This window comes from Bufo gargarizans, chromosome 2 (genome assembly GCF_014858855.1).
Source record: "Bufo gargarizans isolate SCDJY-AF-19 chromosome 2, ASM1485885v1, whole genome shotgun sequence".
Classification (NCBI taxonomy): domain Eukaryota; kingdom Metazoa; phylum Chordata; class Amphibia; order Anura; family Bufonidae; genus Bufo; species Bufo gargarizans.
Genome location: NC_058081.1, coordinates 152,229,616 through 152,255,983, shown reverse-complemented (window position 1 = coordinate 152,255,983; position 26,368 = coordinate 152,229,616). Strand labels below are relative to the sequence as shown.

The following is a 26,368-nucleotide window of genomic DNA, read 5'->3' as shown; positions in this document are numbered from 1 at the left end:
CACCACCAATAAAGGTTAATCTCTTATTTATTCATATGCAGGAGGCGGGAGCTGGCTGCAGAATCACATAGCCGGCTCCCGACCTCTATGAGCAGTAGCTGCGATCCGCGGCACCTGAGGGGTTAACTACCGCGGATCGCAGCTACAGCTCATAGAGGCCGGGAGCCGGCTATGTGATACTGCAGCCCGCTCCCGCCTCCTGTATATGAATAAATGAGAGATTAAGCTTCATTGGTAGCGCAGTGGCCACAGCCCCTTCTCTTGTCCCCTGTCCTCTCATTGGCGGCAGCAGCAGCACAGGGGGAGGAGACACTGCTTCCTTCTCCCCTGTGCTGCTAAGGGGAACACGGAGAGCGCTGACAGCAGCGCGATCTGTGTTCCCATACGCTATCGGAATATCGGCAAAATAGACGCCGATAGCGGTCAAAATCCTGAATATTGGCCGATTAATATCGGTAAAACAGATAATCGGTCGATCCCTAATTCAGATCCCGGTGCTGGTTGGAAAGCTGCAGAATATTTTTCATGGGATAACCCCATAGAGCAGAAATGGTAATTGGCTTACATATATCTGACTTCTCTCCAGCGATTAGGCAGGAAGAGAAACCTACCCTGTAGACCTTGTTTCTCCTAAGGCCCCCTGCCCTGCTGCGGACTCGCAGAGAGGCACACCGCCTGACCTTCCAGCACTGCCGGGGTCGCATAGCATTATATTGATTTATGATTGTATGTAACCCTTACAGTTCTGGAATGTATTAGATAACAGTGACAGCATTATGTCGGTGTCATCTAATACATTCCAGAACTGTAAGGGTTACATAGCATCTTAAATCAATATAATGCTATGTGACCCTGGCAGTGCTGGAAGGTCAGGCGGTGTGCCTCTCTGCGAGTCTGCAAGGGGCCTAAGTGTATAATGCAGTGCCCATAGAAGTCTATGGGGTCTTCTTGTCTGCTCCCTTGGATCATGACATTTGGGGGGGTCGGGGATCTTCTCTTATGTGGGCTCCTGATTTACAGTAAGTGGCAGTGGGTAAGTAGTTGTAGCCGTGAGTCAGAAAAAGCTGTGACTCATGATTAGGGAATCAGTCCTCATGTTTTAGTACATCTCCGCAGTGTGTCAGTAGATGATGCCAATCTGTCAGTGCCCTTGGTGGGTGTACATGCTGGTTCTTGAGAGATAGTCACACGTTTCTGCACAATTTCTGCCATGATTTATGGATGGTACTTGCTGGCATTGGGAGGCTGTCCCTTAAAAAGCATCTGTCGGCAGATTTGTACCTATGACACTGGCTGACCTGTTACGTGTGCGCTTGGCAGCTGAAGGCATCTGTGTTTGTCCTATGTTCATATGTGTCCACATTGCTGAGAAAAGTGATGTTTCAATCTAGGCAGATGAGGCTCTAGGAGCAACGGGGGCGTTACTATTACACCTAGAGGCTCAGCTCTCTCTGTAACTGCCGCAGCCTCTGCACTTTCACAGGACCAGGCAGGGAAAACATCACCACACCTGGTCCTGTCAATTAAAGTGCGCAGAGCCTCTAGGTGTAATAGTAACGCCCCCGTTGCTCCTACAGGGCTCATTTGCATATATTGAAACATCATTTTTCTCAGTAATGCGGCATATATGAACATGGGACCCACACAGATGCCTTCAGCTGCCAAGTGCACATGTAACAGGTCAGCAAGTTTCGTAGGTACAAATCTGCTGAAAGTTGTTTTTTAAAGGGGTGGCCCCATCGTGACGATTGATTAGTCACAAGAATTGTTTGATCGCTGGTAGTCCAACTGCTGGCACGCCCACTGTTCACCAGAATGAAGGTCCCCGAGTTGCCCTTTTGAATGGAGCAGTGGTTATTCATGCGTTCTCTGTCGGACTGTCGGGTATAGCCACGCAGTGCACTTAGCTTCCTCAGTCAGTCCTGTAGAAAATGCATGGCGCTGCATGTGCTATACTGTGTAATGGGGGTAAGTTCCTGTGCTGGGACAGCCTCTGTCCTGAACCCTCATTTGGCTGACAGCTGCCCCCCCCCCCCCATAAACATGCAGTCTCAGCAGGGGAGGGAGACAAGCTGGTGCTATAATCCGTCTGGTATCTGCACAGACGGATCCGCACCTATAGTGCAAACGATTGTATCCGTTCAGAACGGATCCGTTTGCATTACCATGAACAAAAAAAAAAAAAAAGATATATATATATATATATATTTTATTTCTTTTGGGTTCATGATAATGCAAGCGGATCCGTTTTCAATTGCACCATATTGTGTCAGTGAAAACGGATCCGTCCCCACTGACTTACATTGTAGGTCAGGACAGATCCTTTTGGCAAGCAGCGTTTTGGTGTCTGCCTCCAGAGCGGAATGGAGGCTAAACGGAGGCGAACTGATGCATTCTCAGCGGATCCTTATCCATTCAGAATGCATCGGGGCTAAACTGATCCGTTTTCTGACCGCTTGTGGGAGCCCTGAACGGATCTCAGAAGCGGACCCAGAAACGCCAGTGTGAAAGTAGCCTGATGCTCACGGACAGCTTCGATCCCTGTTCACACCACAATGGTGTCACTACATCTGGTACAGACTTTGCTCGGTGTGCACTACACTTTCCAGCGGAGCGTAGTGCCCTGACAAAATGTCTTTTTGACACTTCTCACAGGGTTACATTTGAAAAGGGAAGGTTACTTTGCTTTTCGTAAAATAATCTGTCGCTGTAGAACTGCGTCTAAACGAATTACTGTATGTGAGCACAGGTGGCCGATCACATCTGGTGCACCAGGAAGATTGGGGTAGATTGGAGCTATTATTTGTGCATGTTTGTTATAGGCATTTATATAGCGCTAGTATATTCTGCAGCGGGGCTGCCGATTAGTATGTGGAGTGTGGGAGGAAGCCCATGTCCTTGTCCGGATTCATACCTCCAAGTTATAGTAACCTGTGCGGTCACGTCCCTCCTGCAGTGGTTCTGGCCATAAACCCCCCTAAATGACCTGGGACTGCAGCATGTCCATCGCTGGCTGCAACTTTTCTGTTGCAAAGGTTGAAATCTGGGGATAAAACCTAAAGTATAAGGATTCCTGCACACGGTGCAGATTTATGTGCAGAAAATCCGCACCAAAACCGCACATAAATTCACGCTATTTTTTTTTTTATTGTTTTTGGTGCAGATTTTTTGTTTAACCCCTTTTTAGTCTACAGGGAAAACCACTGTACAAGGTGTGGAATATTACAATTGACAAGCTGCGGATTTTAAAATCCACACAGCAGGTCAATTTACGCAGAAATAAAAGGCAAAGTGTACAGGAGGTTGGTCTAATCTCCTTTACTTTGCTAGTACTGAATGAGGGCTCATACACACAAACGTATTTTTTGTGTTGATCCGATCCGCAATTTTTGTAGGTTGGATGTGGACCCATTTAGGCTACTTTCACACTGGCGTTTTAGTTTTCGTTTTGGACCGCTTGTGAGAGCCCTGAACGGATCAGTTTTGTCCTTAATGCATTCTGAATGGAAATCATTCAGAATGCATCAGTTTGGCTCCGATCCGTCTCCATTCCGCTTTGGAGGCGGACACGTTTTGGTGTCTGTCTGGCAAAACTCAGCCAAACGGATCTGGTCCTGACACACAATGTAAGTCAATGGGGATGGATCAGTTTTCACTGACACAATCTGGCAGAATAGAAAACTGATCCGTCCCCCATTGACTTTCAATGGTGTTCAAGACGGATCCCTTTTGGCTATGTTAAAGGGGTTCTGCACCTTCATTTAACTGATGATCTATCCTCTGGATAGATCATCAGCTTCTGATCGGCGGGGGTCCGACACCCGGGACCCCCACCGATCAGCTGTTTGAGAAGGCAGCGGCGCTCCAGCAGCGCCGCGGCCTTCTCACTGTTTACCGCCGGGCCGCCCGCCCACTGACGTCACGACTTGTATCAACTAGAGTGGGCGCGGCTAAGCTCCATTCAAGTGAACAGAGCTTAGCCGCGCCCACTCTAGTTGATACAAGTCGTGACGTCAGTGGGCGGGTGGCCCGGCGGTAAATAGTGAGAAGGCAGCGGTGCTGCTGGAGCGCCGCTGCCTTCTCAAACAGCTGATCGGCGGGGGTCCCGGGTGTCGGACCCCCGCCGATCGGAAGCTGATGATCTATCCAGAGGATAGATCATTAGTTAAATGAAAGTGCAGAACCCCTTTAAAGATAATACAAACGGATCCGTTCTGAACGGATGCATGCGGTTGTATTATCTGAACAGATGCGTTTGTTCAGATCCATGATGGATCCGCACCAAACGAGAGTGTGGAAGTAGCCTAACTCCAGTGGGGCTGTAAAAGATGTTGACGGCACTCCGTGTTCTGTGGCATCCGCAAAAATTATAGAACGTGCCCTGTTATGTCCACATTGCGGAAAAGGATAGGACTTTTCTATTATGGCCCAGATGTTCCGTTCTGCAAAATGCGGAACGCACCTGGCCAGTATCCATGTTTTGCGGGTCTGCTATTTGCAGACCGCAGAACGGGCAACAGTTGTGTGCATTAGCCCTTACACTTGCGGTTTTTCACACCAAAATCCATACGGAAAAAACGCATTTAATCCGCATGGTGTGCAGTCATCCTAAAGTGACATGTGAACTGAAAACCTGCGGCTCAGGTAAATTTCAAGATCTCATCCACGTTGCTGGTACGCTCTCGGCTTCGGGAGTCGCATGCGGTGTACCAGGTCAAGATAGGCAATTGAGAACTCCAACCTTACTCCTGTTCGGAAGCCCTCACACATGGCCGAAGTTTCCAGCAGAAAATCCGCAGGTGCAGATTTTTACAAAGCTGCTGATCTTTATTTTTATATTTTGGTGTGCATTATGGTGCGGACTTTGTTACAGATTTTCTGTACAAGAATCTCGCTCCATTCAATTCAATAGGAAACTAATTCTGCTGTGGAAAATTCTGCGGAAAAAAATCTGCAAACAAATCTGAGCAGAATTTTTCCGCTTCAGAATCAGTTTCCTACTGAATTGAATGAAGAGATTCTCGTACAGAAAATCGGCAGTACAACATTATTAACTCAGTAGAACGCAACGCAGGGGTAGATGATTTTCAGCCGCATAGGATAAAATTAGGGAAATCTTCATGTTACGGATATTGTGGCGGAAAACTCTTCACTTGTGAGTGCACCCTTAGGCTCCTAGAACTACTTTAACATCGTGGTCTCCGCCTATCCCCGGAGCTTGGCAGTTGTCAGCTTTATTTTGGGGGGGGGGGGGGGGGGGTGTGTAGTAGTCAGAGCCATGAGATCCAGTTGAATTAAATGATGGAAATGCAACCACTTGAGAGCGCTTGTGTTAACACTAAGTAATATTTCGGTCTCCCTGTGGGGTTCAGAGCGTTACTTGCCGTTGAGAAGGGACGGCACATGAGATCTTGGCACTGGCCCACCGTGGCTAGAATGCAGAATGTTAATTCTGTAAATTCCTGAGGATAAAGATTATCTGCATATTGTTTTACTCAGTCTCTCTTGGAATCCGGGTTTTGTTTGATTTGTGTGTAGAAGCCGGCAGCTGAGTTTTACATTCGTCTTGTTCGTGTTCCTTAATTACCGTAATGTGCACTTCTTGTTGTGTAGATTTATACTTTTATATCACTTGGGGGCCTTGCATGAATTTTGTATGGTGGTGGTGTGTGTTTTTTTTGTTTTTGTGATGTTTGTTTTTGTTTTGTTTTTTTGCAAACGGGTCTAGTTATAGGTGAGGTGTTTGTCTAAAAGTGGCACAAATTTTCTCTTCTACACTTTTTTTTTCAACAAGGGGTGAAGCTTTGCAGGAAATGTGGCATGGTATAAGGGTGGGTTCACATCACGTTTTAGCCTCCGTTTGACGTATACGGTAGAGAAAAAAAGACACCTACAGTCTGGTAAAAAAAAAAAGATATATATGTATATGGGACTGCAGTTTACGTCTAATACCGTACAGACCACATATATTTTATCTCCATATATGCACATTGGACCTCTGGCGACTAGGCGCCCCCCATAAATCGGCCACCTGTCGTTCTGCGCCATAACCTGTAAACCTGGACGGTACAATACCTATATAACTTTCTCGGGATCAGATTTTCCACGTCTGCAGAGAGCTGTAGAAGTTTTTAATTGCATCGATGTATTATGACTCCTTTCATGACATCGCTCACCATCCTGAGATGACAGACTGGTTCGGGTATTGATCGAATCCCCATAAACCTAACCGAGATCGTATCTTCTGACCTTCGCTGTGGTTTTCTAGTTTGTGAGGAAGTTTCATGTGATGGATATTAGAGTATCTTGAACATGTGCTAGTAATTATTTTATAAAGTGTGCCTTCATCTTCCATTATCTATGGGCTTATACTTCAAAGTGGTAGTAATGATTTATTAATAATACTGTTAGGGTGAATGCATACCACCGCTGTATATTTCCTGCACATAACTGAGATGAACAGATCCCATTGACTTCAATAGAGCCTGTTCAATTTCCATTCCGGAACCTCTTTTTCCACTGGACCAAAAAGTCCCGCATGCAGGATTTTTTTTGTCTTTTTGACGGAATCTATAACAGAAGCCCTGAACAGAGCCTCCAACGCAGATGTGAACAAGCCCTGACGTGACGGGACCGTCCATGGAGTTTTTTTTGTTAGAGAGTACAATAGAGCGACATTCATTTCTGTGGGAGTTCTGGAGTACAGTGCCCGCCTATCTCTGGAAATCCCATATAAATGAATGGAGCGGCTGCACGGATAGGGGATGACCTTAACCAGCCGGAATACCCCTTTAATGCAGGCTGAGATGGCAATAAAGGGTGCATATTTACATCCGGACCTTGTATGTGGTGTCTGTGTAAATAATCGGAGACTTCTTTAAAGGGGTTAATCGGGCTTTTATTATTGATGACCAGGATGGGTCATCAATATCAGATCGGCGGGGGTCCGACATCGGGCACCTCCACTGATCAGCAGTATGAGGAGACGGCGCTCGCTGTGTGCACGTTCTGTCTCTCTGATCTGATATTGATGACCTATATGTAGAGCAGCACAACAGTACCTTTTTTGTATGGAACTCTAGGAAGGCATCAGCCAATCCACAGGGGCCAATACGATAAAGTCCAAATAAAAATGGCAGCATCTCCAATCCAGCAAGGTTTGTTCACACGTGGTACATGAGACTGCACAAAGGTCCAAAAGTGCAACGTTTCAGCTACATGGTAGCCCTTTTTCAAGCTACTTATGAAGTGTAAAACAGGAGTATATAAAACACAATAAATCCCTCCTCCCATACCAATATGCCAATAGAATAGTTAATTATAACATACTAACACCTGTGTTGAACAGATCCACCAATGGCCAGTGTTTGTGCCGTGATAGTCATCACTGGCCACCACTCAATAAAATTCCCATTACTTCCAGATGATGGCTGCAGCTGTAAACCCCATGTTGCGTACATGTGTATTATTTTGGCGTTCTCCTATTCGCAATGCGCCTGCTTGATGAGGTTCTAATTCTCCCTTCTCCAAAACTGTGATGTATCCCCCATCACGCGCTTCAATGCAGATCGCATAGCGTCCATGTGACCTCGCCGGGAACTTCCTGATATTAGAGGCGTCTCCATCACCATAGAGGCCAGCCTCCTCCTACAATCTATCCGCTGATTTCAACCCAAACAATGGATCCAGCGGATGTCACGGCATATTGATCAATATAGGACAGCCATGTAGTCTAAAGAAATATAAGCCAAACCCTACAACTGCATTTCTTTATAATCGCTAAATTCATATCGCGCTTGATGGGGGTCCAGAAGCAGTCCCGCCTTCACCTATAAAACACAGATACAAAATTAGAAAAAATACATATTTAAAACAACTTTAAATGAGACCTTCATTATACACCGTTATGACTGATTAACATTATTTAATACCACTCACATTGAACTCTGTTCAATCCATATGGTTGCAACGCTTTCAAGGTGAGAATCCACTTAAAGGGAACCTGTCGTGGATATTTGATTATAATCTAATTATATATAATCATTAACTACTAAAAAGTACCTTAGATGTATTCACTTACTGGTGTGACAGATGGTTACCTCATAATATACACACAAAGATGCCGCATGCTAATGAGCTGATTTGAGTCCGGCGTGATGTCATTGAGTCCAGCGTATATTTAATTCAGAGCTATAGCCACTCCCCTGCCCACCTGCTGCTGATTCATATAGAAAATAACTGTCAATCAGCAGCAGGCAGGCGGGGAGAGTCAGGAGCTCATGAATATTCAGGACTCATCATTATCAGCTGGAGCTTTTCAATACAAGATGTTGGCAGATTGACTGGGTCAATTAAAGAAAGTGACCCAGCATTTTGCTAAGCGAATCAGTCACTTATTTTTGTTGCCCTTAGTTAGGACACCATAAAACTGGTGACAGGTTCCCTTTTAAAGGGGTTGTCCGAGTTATGAAAAAAAATATTATAGCACTGAAAATCTGATATATAACTGAGCTAAGTAAGTTTTATGCAAAAAAAATATTTCCTCATTTCCCTGGTTCTTTTCTGGCCCTTTGGTTTTTATTGCATGTAAACAATCTCTGCCCCTCCCCCTGCTCTGCTAGGGAAGTGGATACAAGAGCTGCCCTGAGTGACATGTCTGCCTGCTGGGAGACTCTGCAGCATGTATGTGTAGGACTACAAGTCCCAGCTGTATAATGACACTGCTAAGGGAGTGGATACAAGAGCTGCCCTGAGTGCTGGGAGAATCAACACAGCAACTTGTAAGTGTAGAACTAAAAGTCCCAGCTGTATAATGACACTGCTAATACACACAGGATCTTCCCCCTACCTTCTTGTGCAATGCTCTCTCTAGTATGTCAGCTCCAGTGCCCAGCATTGTCTCCTCACTGCCTGCAGAGCTGTGCAGCTGAAGGGGTTAAGAATCCTAGCAGAGAGTAGGCCGCAGTGAAGGGGGCGTGGCCAGCACAGTGATGTCAACATTATCAGAGCAGGGAGGGAAGCTGACATCACAGGTCATGTGACCCTCAGTGAAATCTGAGAAACCAGCAACTGCAGATAAATTGAGTTAATTGGAAAGCTGTTACATTTGCCTAGTTAGGAACATAGAAAGAACAAAAAAATAACTCTGATAACCCCTTTAAGTTCTTTCCCCTAAGTATTGCTTCTGTCACCACCTCTCCTCAATCACGCAAAATCTAAGTTGATTAATCGAGTGTCCGCTCTCCACAAATGTTTGGCCACTGGTTTATCCATCATCTTTTTCCTGATGGTACTTTTATGTTTGTTTATTCTCTCTCTAATCTCCATTGCCGTCTCGCCAACATAAGTTAAGCTGCAGGGACACTGAATCATGTAGATCATATCCCGTGATCTGCATGTATAGTAGACATTAGGGATCAACCGATTATCGGTTTTATCGATATCGGCTGATATTCAGGATTTTGACCGTTATCGGTATCTGCATCTATTTTGCCGATATTCCGATAGCGTATGGGGAACACAGATCGCGCTGCTGTCAGCGCTCTCCGTGTTCCCTCTGCAGCACAGGGGAGAAGGAAGCAGTGTCACCCTCCCCCTGTGCTGCTGCTGCCGCTGCCACCAATGAAAGGACAGGGGACAATAGAAGGGGAGGGGCTGTGGCCACTGCGCCACCAATGAAGAGAAATCTCTCATTCATTCTAATTAGAAATTGAACAGGAGGCGGGCGCTGGCTGCAGAATCACATCGCCAGCTCCCGACCTCTGAGCGATAACTGCGATCTGCGGTAGTTAACCCCTCAGGTGCGAATATGAATAAATGAGATTTCTCTTCATTGGCGGTGCAGTGCCCCCCCCCCCACCCCAGTATTAGACATTGGTGGCGCAGTGCGCCCCCCACCCCAGTATTAAAAACATTGGTGGTGCAGTGCGCCCCCCCCCACCCACCAAAAAGGGTTCTAGTTCCTAAGGGGGCTAAAAGTAAAAATAAAAATAAAAAACACCAAAATATTAAGTATAAAATAAATGAAAAAGAAAGATTTACAAAAAAAACTACACAATAACAATAAACATTAATTTTCAGCAGATTTGTGTAGGAATTTGTATTTTTTTTCAAAAATGACAATTCCCAGAATATTGGTATAAATTATCGGCTATCGGCCTGAAAGTTCACAAATTATCGGTATCGGCCCTAAAAAAGTGGGGGGGAAATGGCAGTGCGTCTTATAAAGCGATGGTTGCGTTTTTACGTGGCTGACACGGATGTATCGCCGGCCGCTATGTTGCACAGCGCGGCCGGCGATACATCAGTTACAGTGCAGGGAGGAGGGGCTGGAGGCAAGTCGTTATTTTAATGAACAAATGTTCTTCTATTTATTCTATTTATCTGTTCTGTGCAGTGCTATTAAGAAAATGGCAAGTTTTGTATTTTGGTATTTTGTACTTTTGCAGTAATGCAAATATGTTTAATTTTGAAAAACACTGTTCATTTCAGTTCTTGAGTTAGGCATCATGCACACGACAGTATTTTTTCACGGTCCGCAAAACGGGGATCCGTGTCCGTTTTCTTCCGTGTGTCTTCCGTGATTTTTGGAGGATCACCAGACATTAAGGAAAGTTAAAAAAAAAAAAAGTCGTTTTGGTGCCCGCCTGGCCGTGCGGAGCCAAACGGATCCGTCCTGTCTTACAAAGCAAGTCAATGGGGACAGATCCGTTTGACGTTGACACAATATGGTGCAATTGCAAACTGATCCGATGGTATATTTTGCGTCCCTCCCCTGTATTAAATTCATTAGTGGCCAGTGCGACCCCCCCCCCCACCTCCCTCCCTCCCCTGTATTAAATTCATTGGTGGCCAGTGCGGCCCCCCCCCCCCCCCCCCTAATTAAAATCCCCCCCATCATTGGTGGCAGCGGAGAGTTCCGATCAGAGTCCCAGATTAATCACTGGGGCTCCGATCGGTTACCATGACAACCAGGACGCTACTGCAGTCCTGGCTGCCATAGTTACTTAGCAATTTTAGAAGCGTTATACTTACTTACCTGCACTGTTTGTGACCGGCCGGGCGCTCCTCTTACTGGTAAGTGACAGGTCTGTGCGGCGCATTGCTTATAGCACAGACCTGTGACTTTACCAGTAGGAGGAGCGCCCGGCCGGCCACAGACAGCGCAGGTAAGTATAATGCTTCTAAAATTGCTAAGTAACCATGGCAGCCAGAACTGCAGTAGCGTCATGGTTACCGATCGGAGCACTGGCCACCAATGTCAAGAAGGGAATACTTTGATACTTTAATCCCCAATGGTCTGAATGCAGAAATGGAACTCTTTTTTGGGATTTTTGTAGAGCTGGGATGGGTGCCCTTCTTAGACACGACATTGAGGGCCGGCTGTTTACCAGCACCTCTATCTGGCCCCAATCCTCTTGCTCCTCTCCTAATAATGTCCACCTGTAATGAGAGAGAAAATGAAAAAGAGAAATAAAAGATAAAAGCGAGAGAAAATAAAGAAAATGGAAAAGAAATGAGAAAAGTATATATAAATAGAGACATGATGATGTAATAGTCTAAAATAGTTGTTTCTTTCTCACTTTGTCCTTTTTCATTATACAAGAACATGAGTGGATATGCCTATAGTGTATATAAATAGATATATAGATTAATGATTTATTTGTACAAAAAAACGCAAGTTTGACACACCTCACAGATGGAGACTAACTAGTGGGGAAGCACCACTGGAAGCCTTATAGTTTGCTTATTAAGAAAGTATAGATGTAAAAAGGGTTAATGAACAACTAAAATATGTCAAACTATTGGCCCTAGGGGCAAGAGTTTACAGACCTATACTATCTTAAGAGGAGAGAATTTATTTTCCTTGTTTTCTCTACACCTTCTCCCCTTATTAAAGAAATGTATGCAAAAAACGCACCAGCACTCTATAGAAAACACAAATGCGTTTCCAGTAGTAAGTGGAGGTAGATTGGTATGGTTAATGATTGCATAAACTGTTTCTTTTTTATATATTTTTTTTTTCTTTTATTTTTGAAAGTCAGTATATTAGTCAAGGACACAGTAATGTGAGGATCCATTCCACCTCTTGATAGAACCCCAGAGAGAAACTTGCTCCACCCATGGTTTTGGGTATAAAAAGCATGAATTTATGGATTACTGTTAGGAGCCACTGAAGAAGGAGCTTGTTGCTCCAAAATGCGTTTGGCACAACTTCAGTAATTCAGAGACCCCCGATACAGCCACAACTTGATACAGTGATGCAATATCCGAATCCCTGATCCAAAGACCCGAAGCACATCAAACGGGGAGCTGCATCGCCGATCAAGTAAAGAGTCTGATCACGTGGGACGCCGAATGCAGGGAAGGTACCGGCTGTACAGTGTTCATTTTAGGACATGGTCAGATATCATAGTCGCATATCAGAATAATGTCGGTGTGAGGCAGGTTAGTCTGAGTGGAATACTGCTCGGACAGATGCCTACTCCAGGGAAGCCAGCAATGTGGTAACATCTAATCTTTTGCTACAAAGAAAGGCGCGCAATCTGTATAATTACCTAAAGCATAGTGATAACAAATTTTTCAAGGTATTAATTATACAATTATCTACATCCACTAACTAAGCAATATAATCTATACAAACTATCAATTATGAGCAAAGATCATTGACATCTGGGTCAAACTATCTTTCTATGCTGACAATCCTCTGCGTTGATTTATGGAATTGGACCAATCAGATTGCCATTTGTATCACGAAGAACATAATTATTTATTAGTATTGATTCATAAATCAAATTGCATACAACATTGGGTTTAATCACTACTTATTACATTTAATCGTGGACATGAATTAGCAAATGAAATGGAATCATGATGTATTGACATCTTTTCCCATGGTGTCTGCGATCAATGAATAGTCTTTTTTTTTTTTTTTTTTTTTTTTCCCCCCCCCCCTCTGATTATAAAAAGGACATTCCTTTCATTTGACTTTTATATTTTGAGCATGAAATATATACATGAGGACTTTACTGTGCTTCATTCCCTTTGGATTAAACTATATTGTACATGAATCTGGATGTGTTCCTGTCCCCCTCTGGTACAGACAGTCCACTGCTCCTCACTGAGCTTGACAGGAATACATATAACTAATCTCTGTGTCTTATATTTTTTTTACATTTTATTTAATGTTTCATACTATTTAATGTTGGGATAATTTTTATTATATTTCTGTATGTGTGTGTAATATATATATATATATATATATATATATATATATATATATATATATATATATATATATATATATATATATATATATATATATATAATATACACATGCACGCACACACACACACACACACACACACACACACACACACACACACACACCCCCAACCCCAACAACAGTACAGACCAACAGTTTGGACACACCTTCGCATTCAAAGAGTTTTCTTTATTTTTAAGACTATGAAAATTGTAGCTTCACACTGAAGGCATCAAAACTATGAATTAACACATGTGGAATTATATACATAACAAAAAAGTGTGAAACAACTGAAAATATGTTATATTCTAGGTTCTTCAAAGTAGCCACCTTTTGCTTTGATTACTGCTTTGCACACTCTTGGCATTCTCTTGATGAGCTTCAAGAGGTAGTCACCTGAAATTATTTTCACTTCACAGGTGGCCCTGTCAGGTTTAATAAGTGGGATTTCTTGCCTTATAAATGAGGTTGGGACCATCAGTTGCATTCTGGAGAAGTCAGGTGGATACACAGCTGATAGTCCTACTGAATAGACTGTTAGAATTTGTATTATGGCAAGAAAAAAGCAGCTAAGTAAAGAAAAACGAGTGGCCTAAGAAATGAAGGTCAGTCAGTCCGAAAAATTGGGAAAACTTTGAAAGTGTCTCCAAGTGCAGTCACAAAAAACATCAAGCGCTACAAAGAAACTGGCTCACATGCGGACCGCCCCAGGAAAGGAAGACCAAGAGTCACCTCTGCTGCGGAGGATAAGTTCATCCGAGTCACCAGCCTCAGAAATCGCAGGTTAATAGCAGCTCAGATTAGAGACCAGGTCAATGCCACACAGAGTTCTAGCAGCAGACACATCTCTAGAACAACTGTTAAGAGGAGACTGTGTGAATCAGGCCTTCATTGTAGACTATCTGCCAGGAAACCACTGCTAAGGACAGGCAACAAACAGAAGAGACTTGTTTGGGCTAAAGAACACAAGGAATGGACATTAGACCAGTGGAAATCTGTGCTTTGGTCTGATGAGTCCAAATTTGAGGTCTTTGGTTCCAACCACCGTGTCTTTGTGCGACGCAGAAAAGGTGAACGGATGGACTCTACATGCCTGGTTCCCACCGTGAAGCATGGAGGAGGAGGTGTGGGGGTGCTTTGCTGGTGACACTGTTGGGGATTTATTCAAAATTGAAGGCATACTGAACCAGCATGGCTACCACAGCATCTTGCAGCGGCATGCTATTCCATCCGGTTTGCGTTTAGTTGGACCATCATTTTATTTTTCAACAGGACAATGACCCCAAACACACCTCCAGGCTGTGTAAGGGCTATTTGACCATGAAGGAGAGTGATGGGGTGCTGCGCCAGATGACCTGGCCTCCAGTCACCGGACCTGAACCCAATCGAGATGGTTTGGGGTGAGCTGAAATGCAGAGTGAAGGCAAAAGGGCCAACAAGTGCTAAGCATCTCTGGGAACTCCTTCAAGACTGTTGGAAGACCATTTCAGGTGACTACCTCTTGAAGCTCATCAAGAGTGTGCAAAGCAGTAATCAAAGCAAAAGGTGGCTATTTTGAAGAACCTAGAATGACATATTTTCTGTTTCACACTTTTTTGCTATGTATATAATTGCACATGTGTTAATTCATAGTTTTGATGCCTTCAGTGTGAATCTACAATTTTCATAGTCATGAAAATAAAGAAAACTCTTTGAATGAGAAGGTGTGTCCAAACTTTTGGTCTGTACTGTGTGTATATATAGATATATATATGTGTGTGTGTGTGTGTGTGTGTGTGTGTGTGTGTTTTTGATAAAATAAATACCTTTTCTCCGTACAACTCCTGATGATTGAGTGCCTGTTATGTTTGAAACCTACTCCCTGAACCAAGCCTAAGAAATCTGGCGTCTGATCTAGCAGAGCCCTGTGTGTTAATTGTGAATTCTCGTAGCAGTAAATGGAGGCTGGAATGTATGTTTTTCCTGGTTGGTTGTTCATTGATAAGCCATTACCATTTCCACCGTGAAGATTGTAAGATAAGGACACCTGATAGCTTAGAATTCCTGCCTCTGAGCTATGGCAGCGCCCCGCTGGTGCTGAGCACAGGCATACCTGTGACTTGTCACGTGGATGTCAAGTGGAAAAAGTACAGGGACAGGCTGGGAGGGACACGTTCTCCCTGCAGGTGGAATTAGCCCGGCCGGTGATTTGCTTCTCATAATGGCAGCAATAAACAGCGTGGGATTCAGTGTCACAGGCCAGAGTGGTGTGTGCGCACTACCAGAGGACTTGTCTGCGCGTGTGTATATGAGGGGCAGATCCTTCCTGATATTGTGATGACGAGGGCGTTCTGCTGTAGGTTGGAGGTTACTTACCTTTATTATACTTTCTGAATGTGTTCGGCATGGCTTTCACAAGCTCACTAACTTCATGGCCTTGTTATGGTGACACTTCTTTTTCAAGGTGCAGTTTATGAGAAGCCGTTAATATCCTACATACATGTGTGAACGGGTACAGAACATGTAGAGCAAGTGTAAAGCTGGCACCATATTCAGTATTCTTTCTCATTTGTGCGAGATATTGAGCATCCTCATGAAAGCCTTGAAGTTCCCCTTCATCGGACTATTTATGGCATACCCACAGAATATTTCTGACAGCTTTTAGCGAAGTTCCATAGAAGTGAATGGAGCGAGCACTGCATGCGCAATTGCACGGCCACGCAAGACGGGGCCCCATTCTTGAGATAAGAGTGGTTCCCAGATATCCTGAGGCTATTCCGTAAATGTCCAGATAGGAATTACCTCTTTAAGTTTTGCGGTGCAGACACTTCTGTCACTCAAGATATTGTATATGCTTTATAAGGCCCGAGCTACACGAAAGCCACTAAAGCACCAGCAGGTCCTTCTGCAGCTGGGGTTTAGCGTTGTAAAGCTGCCCATCACAACAGACCATTTTGGAATGATTTAGTAAAAGACGTCAGCCTTTATTGAATTTGCACAATGCACATGCGCTGTAGGCTCATCTCTAAAATGCATCTTGGGTAAAAGATGCCTTTATTTTTTAAACGTACCAGTAATTCTGAAAAGGCCAGTAATGACAGCTGCATAAGGACATTGGTGGCAGCGGAGAGTTCCGATCGGAGTCCCAGCTTAATCGCTGGGGCTCCGATCGGTAACCAGGGCGCTACTGCAGTCCTGGTTGCCATGGTTACTTAGCAATATTAGAAGCATCATACTTACCTGCTGCGCTGTCTGTGACCGGCCGGAGCTCCTCCTACTGGTAAGTGACAGGTCTGTGCGGCGCATTGCTTAATGATCTGTCACTTACCAGTAGAAGGAGGGCCCGGCCGGTCACAGACAGCGCAGCAGGTAAGTATGATGCTTCTAATATTGCTAAGTAACCATGGCGACCAGGACTGCAGTAGCGTCCTGGTCGCCATGTTTACCGATCGTAGCCCCAGCGATTAAACTGGGACTCCGATCGGAACTCTCCGCTGCCAACAATGATCGCACACTGGCCATGAATGAAACTAATACAATAGAGGGAGGGAAGGGGGGGCCGCACTGGCCACCAATGAAATTAAAACTGGGGAGGGAGGGGGGTCTGCCCCCTGCTGCCTGGCAGCCCCTGATCTCTTATAGGGGGCTATGATATGCACAATAAACCCCTTAGGTGCGGCAGTTATGTACACAGTTCGTAGTATATTCTAACTTGAAGCGTCCCCATCACTATGGGAACGCCTGTGTGTTAGAATATACTGTCGGATCTGAGTTTTCACAAAGTTTTCAAAAACTCTGCTCTGAAAAAGCTTTTATGCAGACGGATCTTCGGATCCGTCTGTATGAAAGTAACCTACGGATCACGGACACTGATGAACAACGGTGCATTTTCCGAGTTTTCAACGGACCCATTGAAAGTCAATAGGTCCGCAGAAAATCGCAGAGAGCGGAACAACTGCCACTGATGCACACAACGGTCCGGACCGTTGTGTGCATGAGGCCTTACTTAAATGACTATTATTGCTTATAGCTGCTTATTACTCGGCTAAAGATATGTTTGTACAGCTTGTGTTTTTGACGTACATGACTATAAGGGTACATTCCTGCGGAACGTGAACTCCATAGGTCCACAGCACAAGGCCTCATGCACACGACCGTATGTATTTTGCGGTCCGCAAAAAATACGAGTGACGTCCGTGTGTATTCCGTATTTTGCAGAACAGAACAACTGGCCCCTAATAGAACAGTCCTATCCTTGTCCGTAATGCGCACAATAATGGGAAATGTTCTATTTTTTTTTTTTTTTTTTTGCGGAATGGAAATACGGACATACAGAAATGTTCTTCCACTGGAACTACGCAGATGTGAACCCTGCCTCAGTGTTTGGTCAGTGATTATCATCAGTGATTGTGAGCCAAACCCAGGAGTAGAGCCTCCACAGACATTAAGGTATAATTGAAGGATGTTTTCCTGTTGTGTGTTTTTCACACGAACCTGGTTTTGGCTCACAGTAACTGATAGAATAGAAATCACTGATCAAATACTGATTGTGTAAAAAAAAAAAATATATATATATATATATATATATATATATATATATATATATATATATATATATATAATATATATAATTTTAGCAGTCTCCTTTTTATTTACATGCCCCCTTTTTTTTTTTCTTTTTTGTTCTTTCATCCATTTGATGTTGACATTGTACAACATCGATTCGAATGGCATGATGGGAATTGTAGTTTTACAACAGCTGGAGAGCCACAAGTTGGCCAGCCCTGATCTACAGGATAGCTATTAGATCATGGTGATCTGAGAGCTGGGACCCCCCCACCGATCACAAGAACGGGTTCCCTACACCGTCTGAAGTGAAATAAAAATGGAAAAAAACGGATCAGTCACCCACTGACTTTCAATATATTTAGAGATGGATCCGTTTTTTTCAATTTGGATTTCACACAACCGCATCCTAACGAAACTGATGCATCCTGATGTGCAAAATCTAAACGGATCTTTTCATTCCAGGCTTCTAAAAAAAATAAAGTATCCGTTACCATTGACTTATATTGTTTTCAGTGCCGGATAAAAAATTTTTGATTTTAGTTTTTATGACTGGACACAAAACCACAGCTTGCAGCAGTTTTGTTTCCGGTCACAAAACTGAATGCTTCCTGATGTATCCTCAACGGATCTCTTTCTATTGAGAATGCAGGAGAGCTAAACGGAAACTTTTTTTTTTTTTTTTTCTCTCCCGGTATTGAGATTTTGTGCTGGATGTAAAAAAAAAAAAAGATGCAAAAGCATAGCGCACCACGCTTTTGTATCCTGCGGAGTCCAGTAAAATAAGGTTTACGTTAACATATATTTATTTTTATTTTATTTTTTGCAGTGGAACTCTGTGGTGAATGGATGCCACTCACTGTATGGCATGTGTCTGAGGCATCCGTTAACGTATAGTTTTTTTTTGTATACGTCAATTGATGTGAACCCAGTCTAAATGTTTACATTCCCTGCAGCGCCACAACAGGAAAAATTTTGCATTAGTGTCTATTCGAATCAATGCTCATTTTCAGTGCTGCCCACTTGGGTCAAGAGAATGGGGATCCTGAAATAGGGGTATCACCCTCTAGTATCTCAGAATTCCTTAATAGGCTATATGACAATCCTTTATGTTGGCTCCTGCATTATTTTACTTTTGGCCCCTTAAATGGGTTACCAGAGTAGTGTGGACATTGGATATTTTGGCCCATTGGTGAATTACAGTAAGGACCTCAGAAGGATGGTTGGGGTCACTTCTGTAGTGTGCTGTATAGTAAACCCAATACAACCTAATCCTAGCTGATGAATGATGCACCATTATCCTGTTGCAGATATCTATTCATGTTTTTTTTTTTCCCTTTCATTTCAGTCCCAGAAATCTTGGATCGAAAGTACTTTCACCAAGAGGGAATGTATCTATATAATTCCAAGTTCGAAGGACCCACACAGGTAACGGCCAGAAAATATTATCTTTGTATTGCAGTTTAAAAATTCTTAGTACAGGGGTCTTCCAGGAGTACAATATCTACTACCTGTCCCTATACACTAGAGTTGTCTATACTTACTGACAGTAGCATGCGCTGACCCCATCTCTCTCCCCCCCCCCCCCATAACAGTGACCTCCTCAGTGCCCGCCCCTTTAACTGTGACCTACTTTAATGCTAGGGCTACATGGCGACTGTCGTGTCGCAGTGCAACACCATAGACTATCATTATAAAAATTGTCGCGCAACACATGTAGCAGTGTATTTGTGCCCTAGGTGTCGTGCGACTTATTGTCATCGTCGTGTAGCCCTAGCCTAAAGCGGACGTACAGCAGTGAAAAAAAATATGGCTGGGTTGTTATGGAAACCTGGAGTAAAACTGTGTGTATGTGGAGACTAAGGGCCTGTGAGCTTCTATTGGCTGATAAGGGACATGTGACTGTGTATGGCGGTTGGGATATGAAGAGAGAGACTTGCAGGCTTGTATTGGTTAATGCAGGTCATATTTTAGGAATATCAGGAATGGTACGTCCTGGAGAGCTGTGACCCCACAAGATTTATTTCCAAGTAGCAAGGAATGTGTATACCAAGTTTTGTTGAAATTGATGGTTGCGTTTTTGAGTGACCACGGAACATACATACATAAGATATATATATATATAATCTATCAAATTTTTTATTTTTTTTGATATACAGTGTATATATTCCAAATAAATGTAACACAGCACTCCTTAGATAAAAAGTGAAAAAATACAAAATTTATTCAACACCTGTTGATACAGGCACCTGGATCATTTGCATGACTTGAAGTGAGGAGTGCTGCCCTGCCATCCTTTGGATACATATAGATAGATATGCTGGCTTGAATATGGCAGAAAGGACACTGCTCGTAGTGCGCAGTCCTCCATTCTGGCTTAAAAAGGGGGCAATTGAATTGGGGCACCTCATACTATGAGGCATATGGACCAGGGTTGTCTTCATAAGACCCTTTAGTGTACATTCACACAAAATTTGTCCACATTGAAATCTGCAGTATATAAATTTTCTCTACCCCAATACACAATGGTAAATCCGCAGAGTATGCACCACATGTGAACCTACCCTTGGGTTGATCGTCCAGCCTTGCTGGTCGCAGGCTTTTATTTCTATGTCCGATTTATTAATAAATAGGTCCTGGACTGTCAGCATTTCTAGTGTACCAATTTATTCAATTAATATATTTTTTTTTTCCAGATGCCTTCCAGGATGCCAAATTTGCCAGCAGCTTGTGAGGTTTGTACCATTGTCTGACCAGAGCCTGGTACACAATGCTTCTGTGTTATGCTTTCCTAGTTAAATATGGTTTTATCAGTCTATTATTAGAGCACTTGGATTGGCCATTTCGTGTGTGTATAAGGGCCATTTTACATGGGCCATTGATCATTAAAAAATAAAACGACCGTTTCCTCCTGTAACAGGCATATGTGCGTTGATGATCCAACAATTGAGCAAGCGCTTGTGTGCCGCGTGATTGCATGCTTATTGTGCCACCAGAAGTCGTCTGTCAGCAGCACATTGCCTCATGTAAACAGGGATGTGCTGCAGACAATACGCAAACCGAATTGTGGGGTGAATGATCTTGGTAACAATCGTTCATCCCAGTTCAGTTTGCATTAGGCCTCATTCACACGACAGCACACATACCCTTTAATTTTAATGTGTGTATTCACACATCAGTGTTTTAGCACGGTCCGTGGTTTTAGCACAGAAGCATGCCATAGTTTGTTCATGTTTGCGGATCTATCACACCCGTTAGTCTATTAGTCCGTAAAGAGCACAGACTCAACACTGGTGCTATCCGTGTTTCACAGACCATTAAGAGGAGATGTTCTGAAATTTTCAGCTGAAATTTTATTTTTTTGCGTGTTTTCCATGCCTTGTTTTGCTTTAAAAACCTTAAGCTGAAGATTCAGGTTTGTATTGAACCCACTTTTTTTTTTTTTAAGTATGAGAAAAATCGCACTTTTTTTTCTCTTCGTGCTGAGAAAAAAAAAAAAGCTTGGATTACGCGCTGATTTTATATATTTTTTTATTTTTTAAGCATGTTTTTTTAAAATCAGTCATGTGAACTGGCCCTAACGCAAATTCGTCTTTTTTCAGACTTTCTCTAGTAGATCTAAGTAAATTTTTCTCTTGCCGTCTTGTAGATGCTGCTGTGGCCGCCTGGTCAGACAACATGCCTGCTTCACCGCCAGTGTCGCTATGAAGTACTCAGATTTGAAACTAGGTGAAAATTTCACAGAAGAGCTTGAAGAATGGTCTGTGGAAAAAGACACAGAAGAGAGCCCAACAGATGCCTATGGTGTTATCAATTTTCAAGGTGGATCACATTCCTACAGAGCAAAGGTGCCGACAATGAATAGCTGTTATTTCACTACACAGCGTTGTGCATTAAAGGAGTTGTCCGACCTGTTGGAAAAAAGGCAGCTGTTATGACAATAAAAGAACGCATACTTACCTGTTACATCCCCCGCTGCTCCGATTCTCCCTGCCACTGTATTTTCTTGGCTCCACAATCGCTTGCCCGGAAGACCATTTTTATTTTTAACCCTTTAATGACCTCATGATCTCTTTTTTTTTTTTTTTTCCTTTCACACGGGCGAGTTTCCGCGCGGGTGCAATGCATGAGGTGAACGCATTGCACTCGCACTGAATCCGGACCCATGCATTTCTATGGGGCTGTGCACATGAGCGGTGATTTTCATGCATTACTTGTGCGTTGTGTGAAAATCGCAGCATGCTCTATGTTGTGCGGTTTTCACGCAATGCAGGCCCCATAGAAGTGAATGGGGCTGCGTGAAAATCGCAAGCATCTTCAAGCAAGTGCAGATGCAGTGTGATTTTCACGCATGGTTGCTAGGAGACTATTGGGATGGGGACCCGATATTTATTTTTCCTTATAACATGGTTATAAGGGAAATTAATAGCATTCTTAATACAGAATGCTTAGTAGAATGTCCATTGAGGGGTTAACATTTTTTTTTAACTCACCTCATCCAATTGGTTGCATAGCGGATCTCCTCTTCTTTCTTCAGGACCTGGCTAAAGGACCTTTGATGTCACTGTGCTCATCACATGGTCCATCACCATGATGGGCCATGTGATGGACCATGTGATGAGCACAGTGACATTATCAAAGAGGAGATCTGCTACGTGACCAAGTGGATGGGGTGAGTTAAATTTGTTTAACTGTCTTAGGCCCCATGCACACGGCCGTGTTTCACGGCCGTGTGCGGGCCGTGGAACCGCGGCCTGGATCCCTCCTGAGAGCAGGAGCGCACGGCGTCACTGGTTGCTATGACGCCGTGCGCTCCCTGCTGCCGCCGCAATACAGTGATGCACTGGTATGATCTATACCAGTGTATTACTGTACTGTGCCGGCAGCAGGGAGCGCACGGCGTCATAGCAACCAGTGACGCCGTGCGCTCCTGCTCTCAGGAGGGATCCAGGCCGCGGTTCCACGGCCCGCACACGGCCGTGTGCAGGGGGCCTTAGGCTGAGTTCACACGAGCGTGACAGATTTGGTCCGGATGCGTTCAGGGTGCGTTCAGTTAAACTCGCACCATTTTGCAAGCAAGTTCAGTCAGTTTTGGCTGCAATTGCGTTTAGTTGTTCAGTTTTTTCCGCGCGGGTGCAATGCGTTTTGATGCGTTTTTCACACGCGTGATAAAAAAACGGAAGGTTTACAAACAACATCTCCTAGCAACCATCAGTGAAAAACGCATTGCATCCGCACTTGCTTGCAGATGCAATGCGTTATTAACGCAGCCCTATTCACTTCTATGGAGCCAGGGCTGCGTGAAAAACGCAGAATATAGAACATGCTGCGATTTTAAAGCATTGCAGAAGTGATGCATGAAAAAAAACGCTCATGTACACAGCCCCATTGAAATGAATGGGTCAGGATTCAGTGCAGGTGCAATGCGTTCACCTACTGCATTGCACCCGCGCGGAAATCTCGCCCGTGTGAACGCAGCCTTAACATACAGGAGTACACTAATGCGTTATGTAACCCCATAATAGGACTGTAATAAGGAACAACCAAAATAAATAATATTGCTGTGCACAAATAAAATAAAGCTACACATTTATCAGGTTATTTATTGTGAAATATGAACAAAATAAATAAATAGTATAAATTACACCGTAATTTATCTGTACCCTCTAACAATGCAAAAATGTAATAAATATTTCCTGCATTAAGCAAGGCCTCAGACAGCCACATGAATGGAAAAATAAAAAGGTTATGGCTGCTGAAATCAGAGGCAAAAACAAAAAAAATATTGCTGGTCATTAAGGGGGTTAATAATTCAGACTACCCATTTAAGAACTGTTTCATCCTTTGTACATTTACAAACCTATACATCCAGACATACACTTGCTGTACTGTGTGATATATAAAATAGTATGTATAAATCTACTGAGATATGTAACTATCTGCCAATGTTTTAGTATGTCAGGTTGTCCTATGACACAAAGCCAGAAACCATTCTACAGCTGATGCTAAAGGAATGGCAAATGGAATTGCCCAAACTTGTAATCTCTGTGCATGGAGGAGTGCAGAAGTTTGAGCTTCATCCACGCATCAAACAGTTAATTGGTAAAGGCCTCATTAAAGCTGCTGTGACAACCGGGGCATGGATCATCACTGGAGGGGTAAATGCTGGTACGTAAGGGTCTTTACGGCAGAAGATATGCAGAATTTCTGCACACCTTACTATTCCACTTGGTTTAAGACACTCTATCATTGAATTGAAATAAATTGTCTTTGGCATCTTGCCATGTTTGTTACATTTACCAACCAGCCTTCCGACTATTATATATGTTGGGTTGAAGGCAAATTAAAGTGTAACGGTCATGTTTTCATAAAAAAATCAATCATCGCATGTGTTACTGCTGCTGCAGCATTATGCATAAAGCAAGCTTCACACACCACTGTTTTCCTTAATCTTTTCACCTTAGTTACAGTTGTTTTGAACCCTACACTATGATGTTCTCTAAGGCCAAAACTGCCTTCCCCCACTTCATACACACTTGCTGTAGCCAGCAGCTTCTTGCCAGCCAATCAGACTGGATTACTGAGAGACACGCCTCCTCACCCTGAAGCCTAATGCAGGCATGCAGAGTGAAGGACCGCCCCTCTGTTTACACTAAATGGAAGACAGAAAAGCCCTAGCAACGGTCTTTTAAGGGACAGGGGACATTAAAGGGAACCTGTCATCAACTTTACGCTGCCCGTACTAACAGCAGTATAAAGTAGAGACAGGTGAGTTGATTTCAGCGGTCTGTCATTTAAAAGTTAAGAGTAAGAGGTTGCCGAGAACCAACATCACAATCATTGTAGACTGGGCCTGGAAAAGAGTCACGGCCACCTTAGAAGGGTCATGGTTTTTCATGAATTCTTGCTCTCCCTGCCCACCTGCTGATTGACTGTCTTCTACTTAGTTTTCTCCCTTTCTGTCTAGGAGAGATGTGTCAGCAGCAGATGGGTGAGAGCAGGAGATTATGACTAACCATGACTCTTCTCACGTAGATTTGACTATTTTCAGGGCCTGGGCTGCAATGATTGATGCTTGTTCTTGGCAACCACTTACTTTTAGCTCATGAGTGACACCACTGAGATCAGCATTTCTGTCAGTATTTAATGCTGCCCTCAGTCAGGTCAGCGTAAAGTTGATGACCGGTTCCCTTTAATGAAAGCTGTTATTATAAGGAAATTACATATCTTTTGGCAATCATTGACAGACTAAGGCCTCTTTCACACTTGCGTTGTCCGGATCCGGCGTGTACTCCACTTGCCGGAATTACACGCCGGATCCGGAAAAACGCAAGTGTACTGAAAGCATTTGAAGACTGATCCGTCTTCAAAATGCTTTCAGTGTTACTATGGCAGCCAGTCCTGGTTGCCATAGTGGGAGCGGGGGAGCAGTATACTTACAGTCCGCGTGGCTCCCGGGGCGCTCCAGAATGACGTCAGAGCGCCCCATGCGCATGGATGACGTGCCATGCGATCACGTCATCTATGCGCCTGTGGCGCCCTGACGTCACTCTGGAACGCCCCGGGAGCTGCACGGACGGTAAGTATACTGCTCCCCCGCTCCCCGCTACACTTTACCATGGCTGCCAGGACTTTAGCATCCCGGCAGCCATGGTAACCATTCAGAAAAAGCTAAACGTCGGATCCGGCAATGCGCCGAAACGACGTTTAGCTTAAGTCCGGATCAATGCCTTTCAATGGGCATTAATTCCGTATCCGGCCGTGCGGCAAGTCTTCAGGATTTTTGGCCGGAGCAAAAAGCGCAGCATGCTGATGTCTTCAGTTCCGGAACTGAAGACATCCTGATGCATCCTGAACGGATTTCTCTCCATTCAGAATGCATTAGGTTAAAACTGATCAGGATTCTTTCGGCATAGAGCCCCGACGACGGAACTCTATGCCGGAAGAAAAGAACGCAGGTGTGAAAGAGCCCTAAGGGTTCTTTTACAAGAGCGGATGCCGTGCAGGTAATCCGCTGCGTGAAAGACAGCCAAGCCCCGTTCTGGACAGCAGAGACACCGAGCATTAACATGATTGATAATGCTCCGTGCCTCTCTGTGATCTTTGTATTACTACAAAACAACTTTATCTCACTGTGATTTTGTAGTAAAAAGATCAGAGAGGCACGGAGCATTATTAATCATGTTAATGCTCCGTGTCTTTGCTGTCCAGAACAACGGGGCTTGTCTCTCTGACGCAGCAGATTACCCGCACGGCATCTGCCCGTGTGAAAGAGCATGCATGCCTAGCTCTAATAAACTAGCTAATATAAAAAAAAATGACAGTAACACTTTAACACATGTATTGCCAATTTCAATACTTTTGCATAATATTTCTGAAGCTTTTTCATGTCCCACTTTCCTTTCGTTTTAGGTGTAGCAAAACATGTTGGGGATGCTCTTAAAGAGCATGCTTCACGATCATCCCGAAAGATTTGCACTATTGGAATAGCACCATGGGGAGTCATTGAAAACCGTAATGATCTGGTGGGAAGAGACGTAAGTCCATTTGTTCTCATTG

At 43.8% G+C, this 26,368-nt stretch overlaps 1 protein-coding gene across 4 annotated transcripts in view; it reads left to right on the top strand.

Moving 5' to 3' along the window:
* Positions 1 to 26,368, top strand: part of TRPM7 (transient receptor potential cation channel subfamily M member 7) — a 123,654-nt gene that overhangs the window by 15,044 nt on the left and 82,242 nt on the right. For 3 of the 4 annotated variants that reach the window (XM_044279602.1, XM_044279601.1, XM_044279604.1), the window contains exons 2-6: positions 19,158 to 19,237; positions 20,506 to 20,544; positions 21,459 to 21,657; positions 23,764 to 23,977; positions 26,222 to 26,346. In XM_044279602.1, the coding sequence (XP_044135537.1) occupies positions 19,158 to 19,237; positions 20,506 to 20,544; positions 21,459 to 21,657; positions 23,764 to 23,977; positions 26,222 to 26,346 (657 nt within the window). Of the gene's footprint in view, positions 1 to 19,157; positions 19,238 to 20,505; positions 20,545 to 21,458; positions 21,658 to 23,763; positions 23,978 to 26,221; positions 26,347 to 26,368 lie in introns of those variants that run through there. The other variant, XM_044279603.1, reaches the window with a different exon arrangement.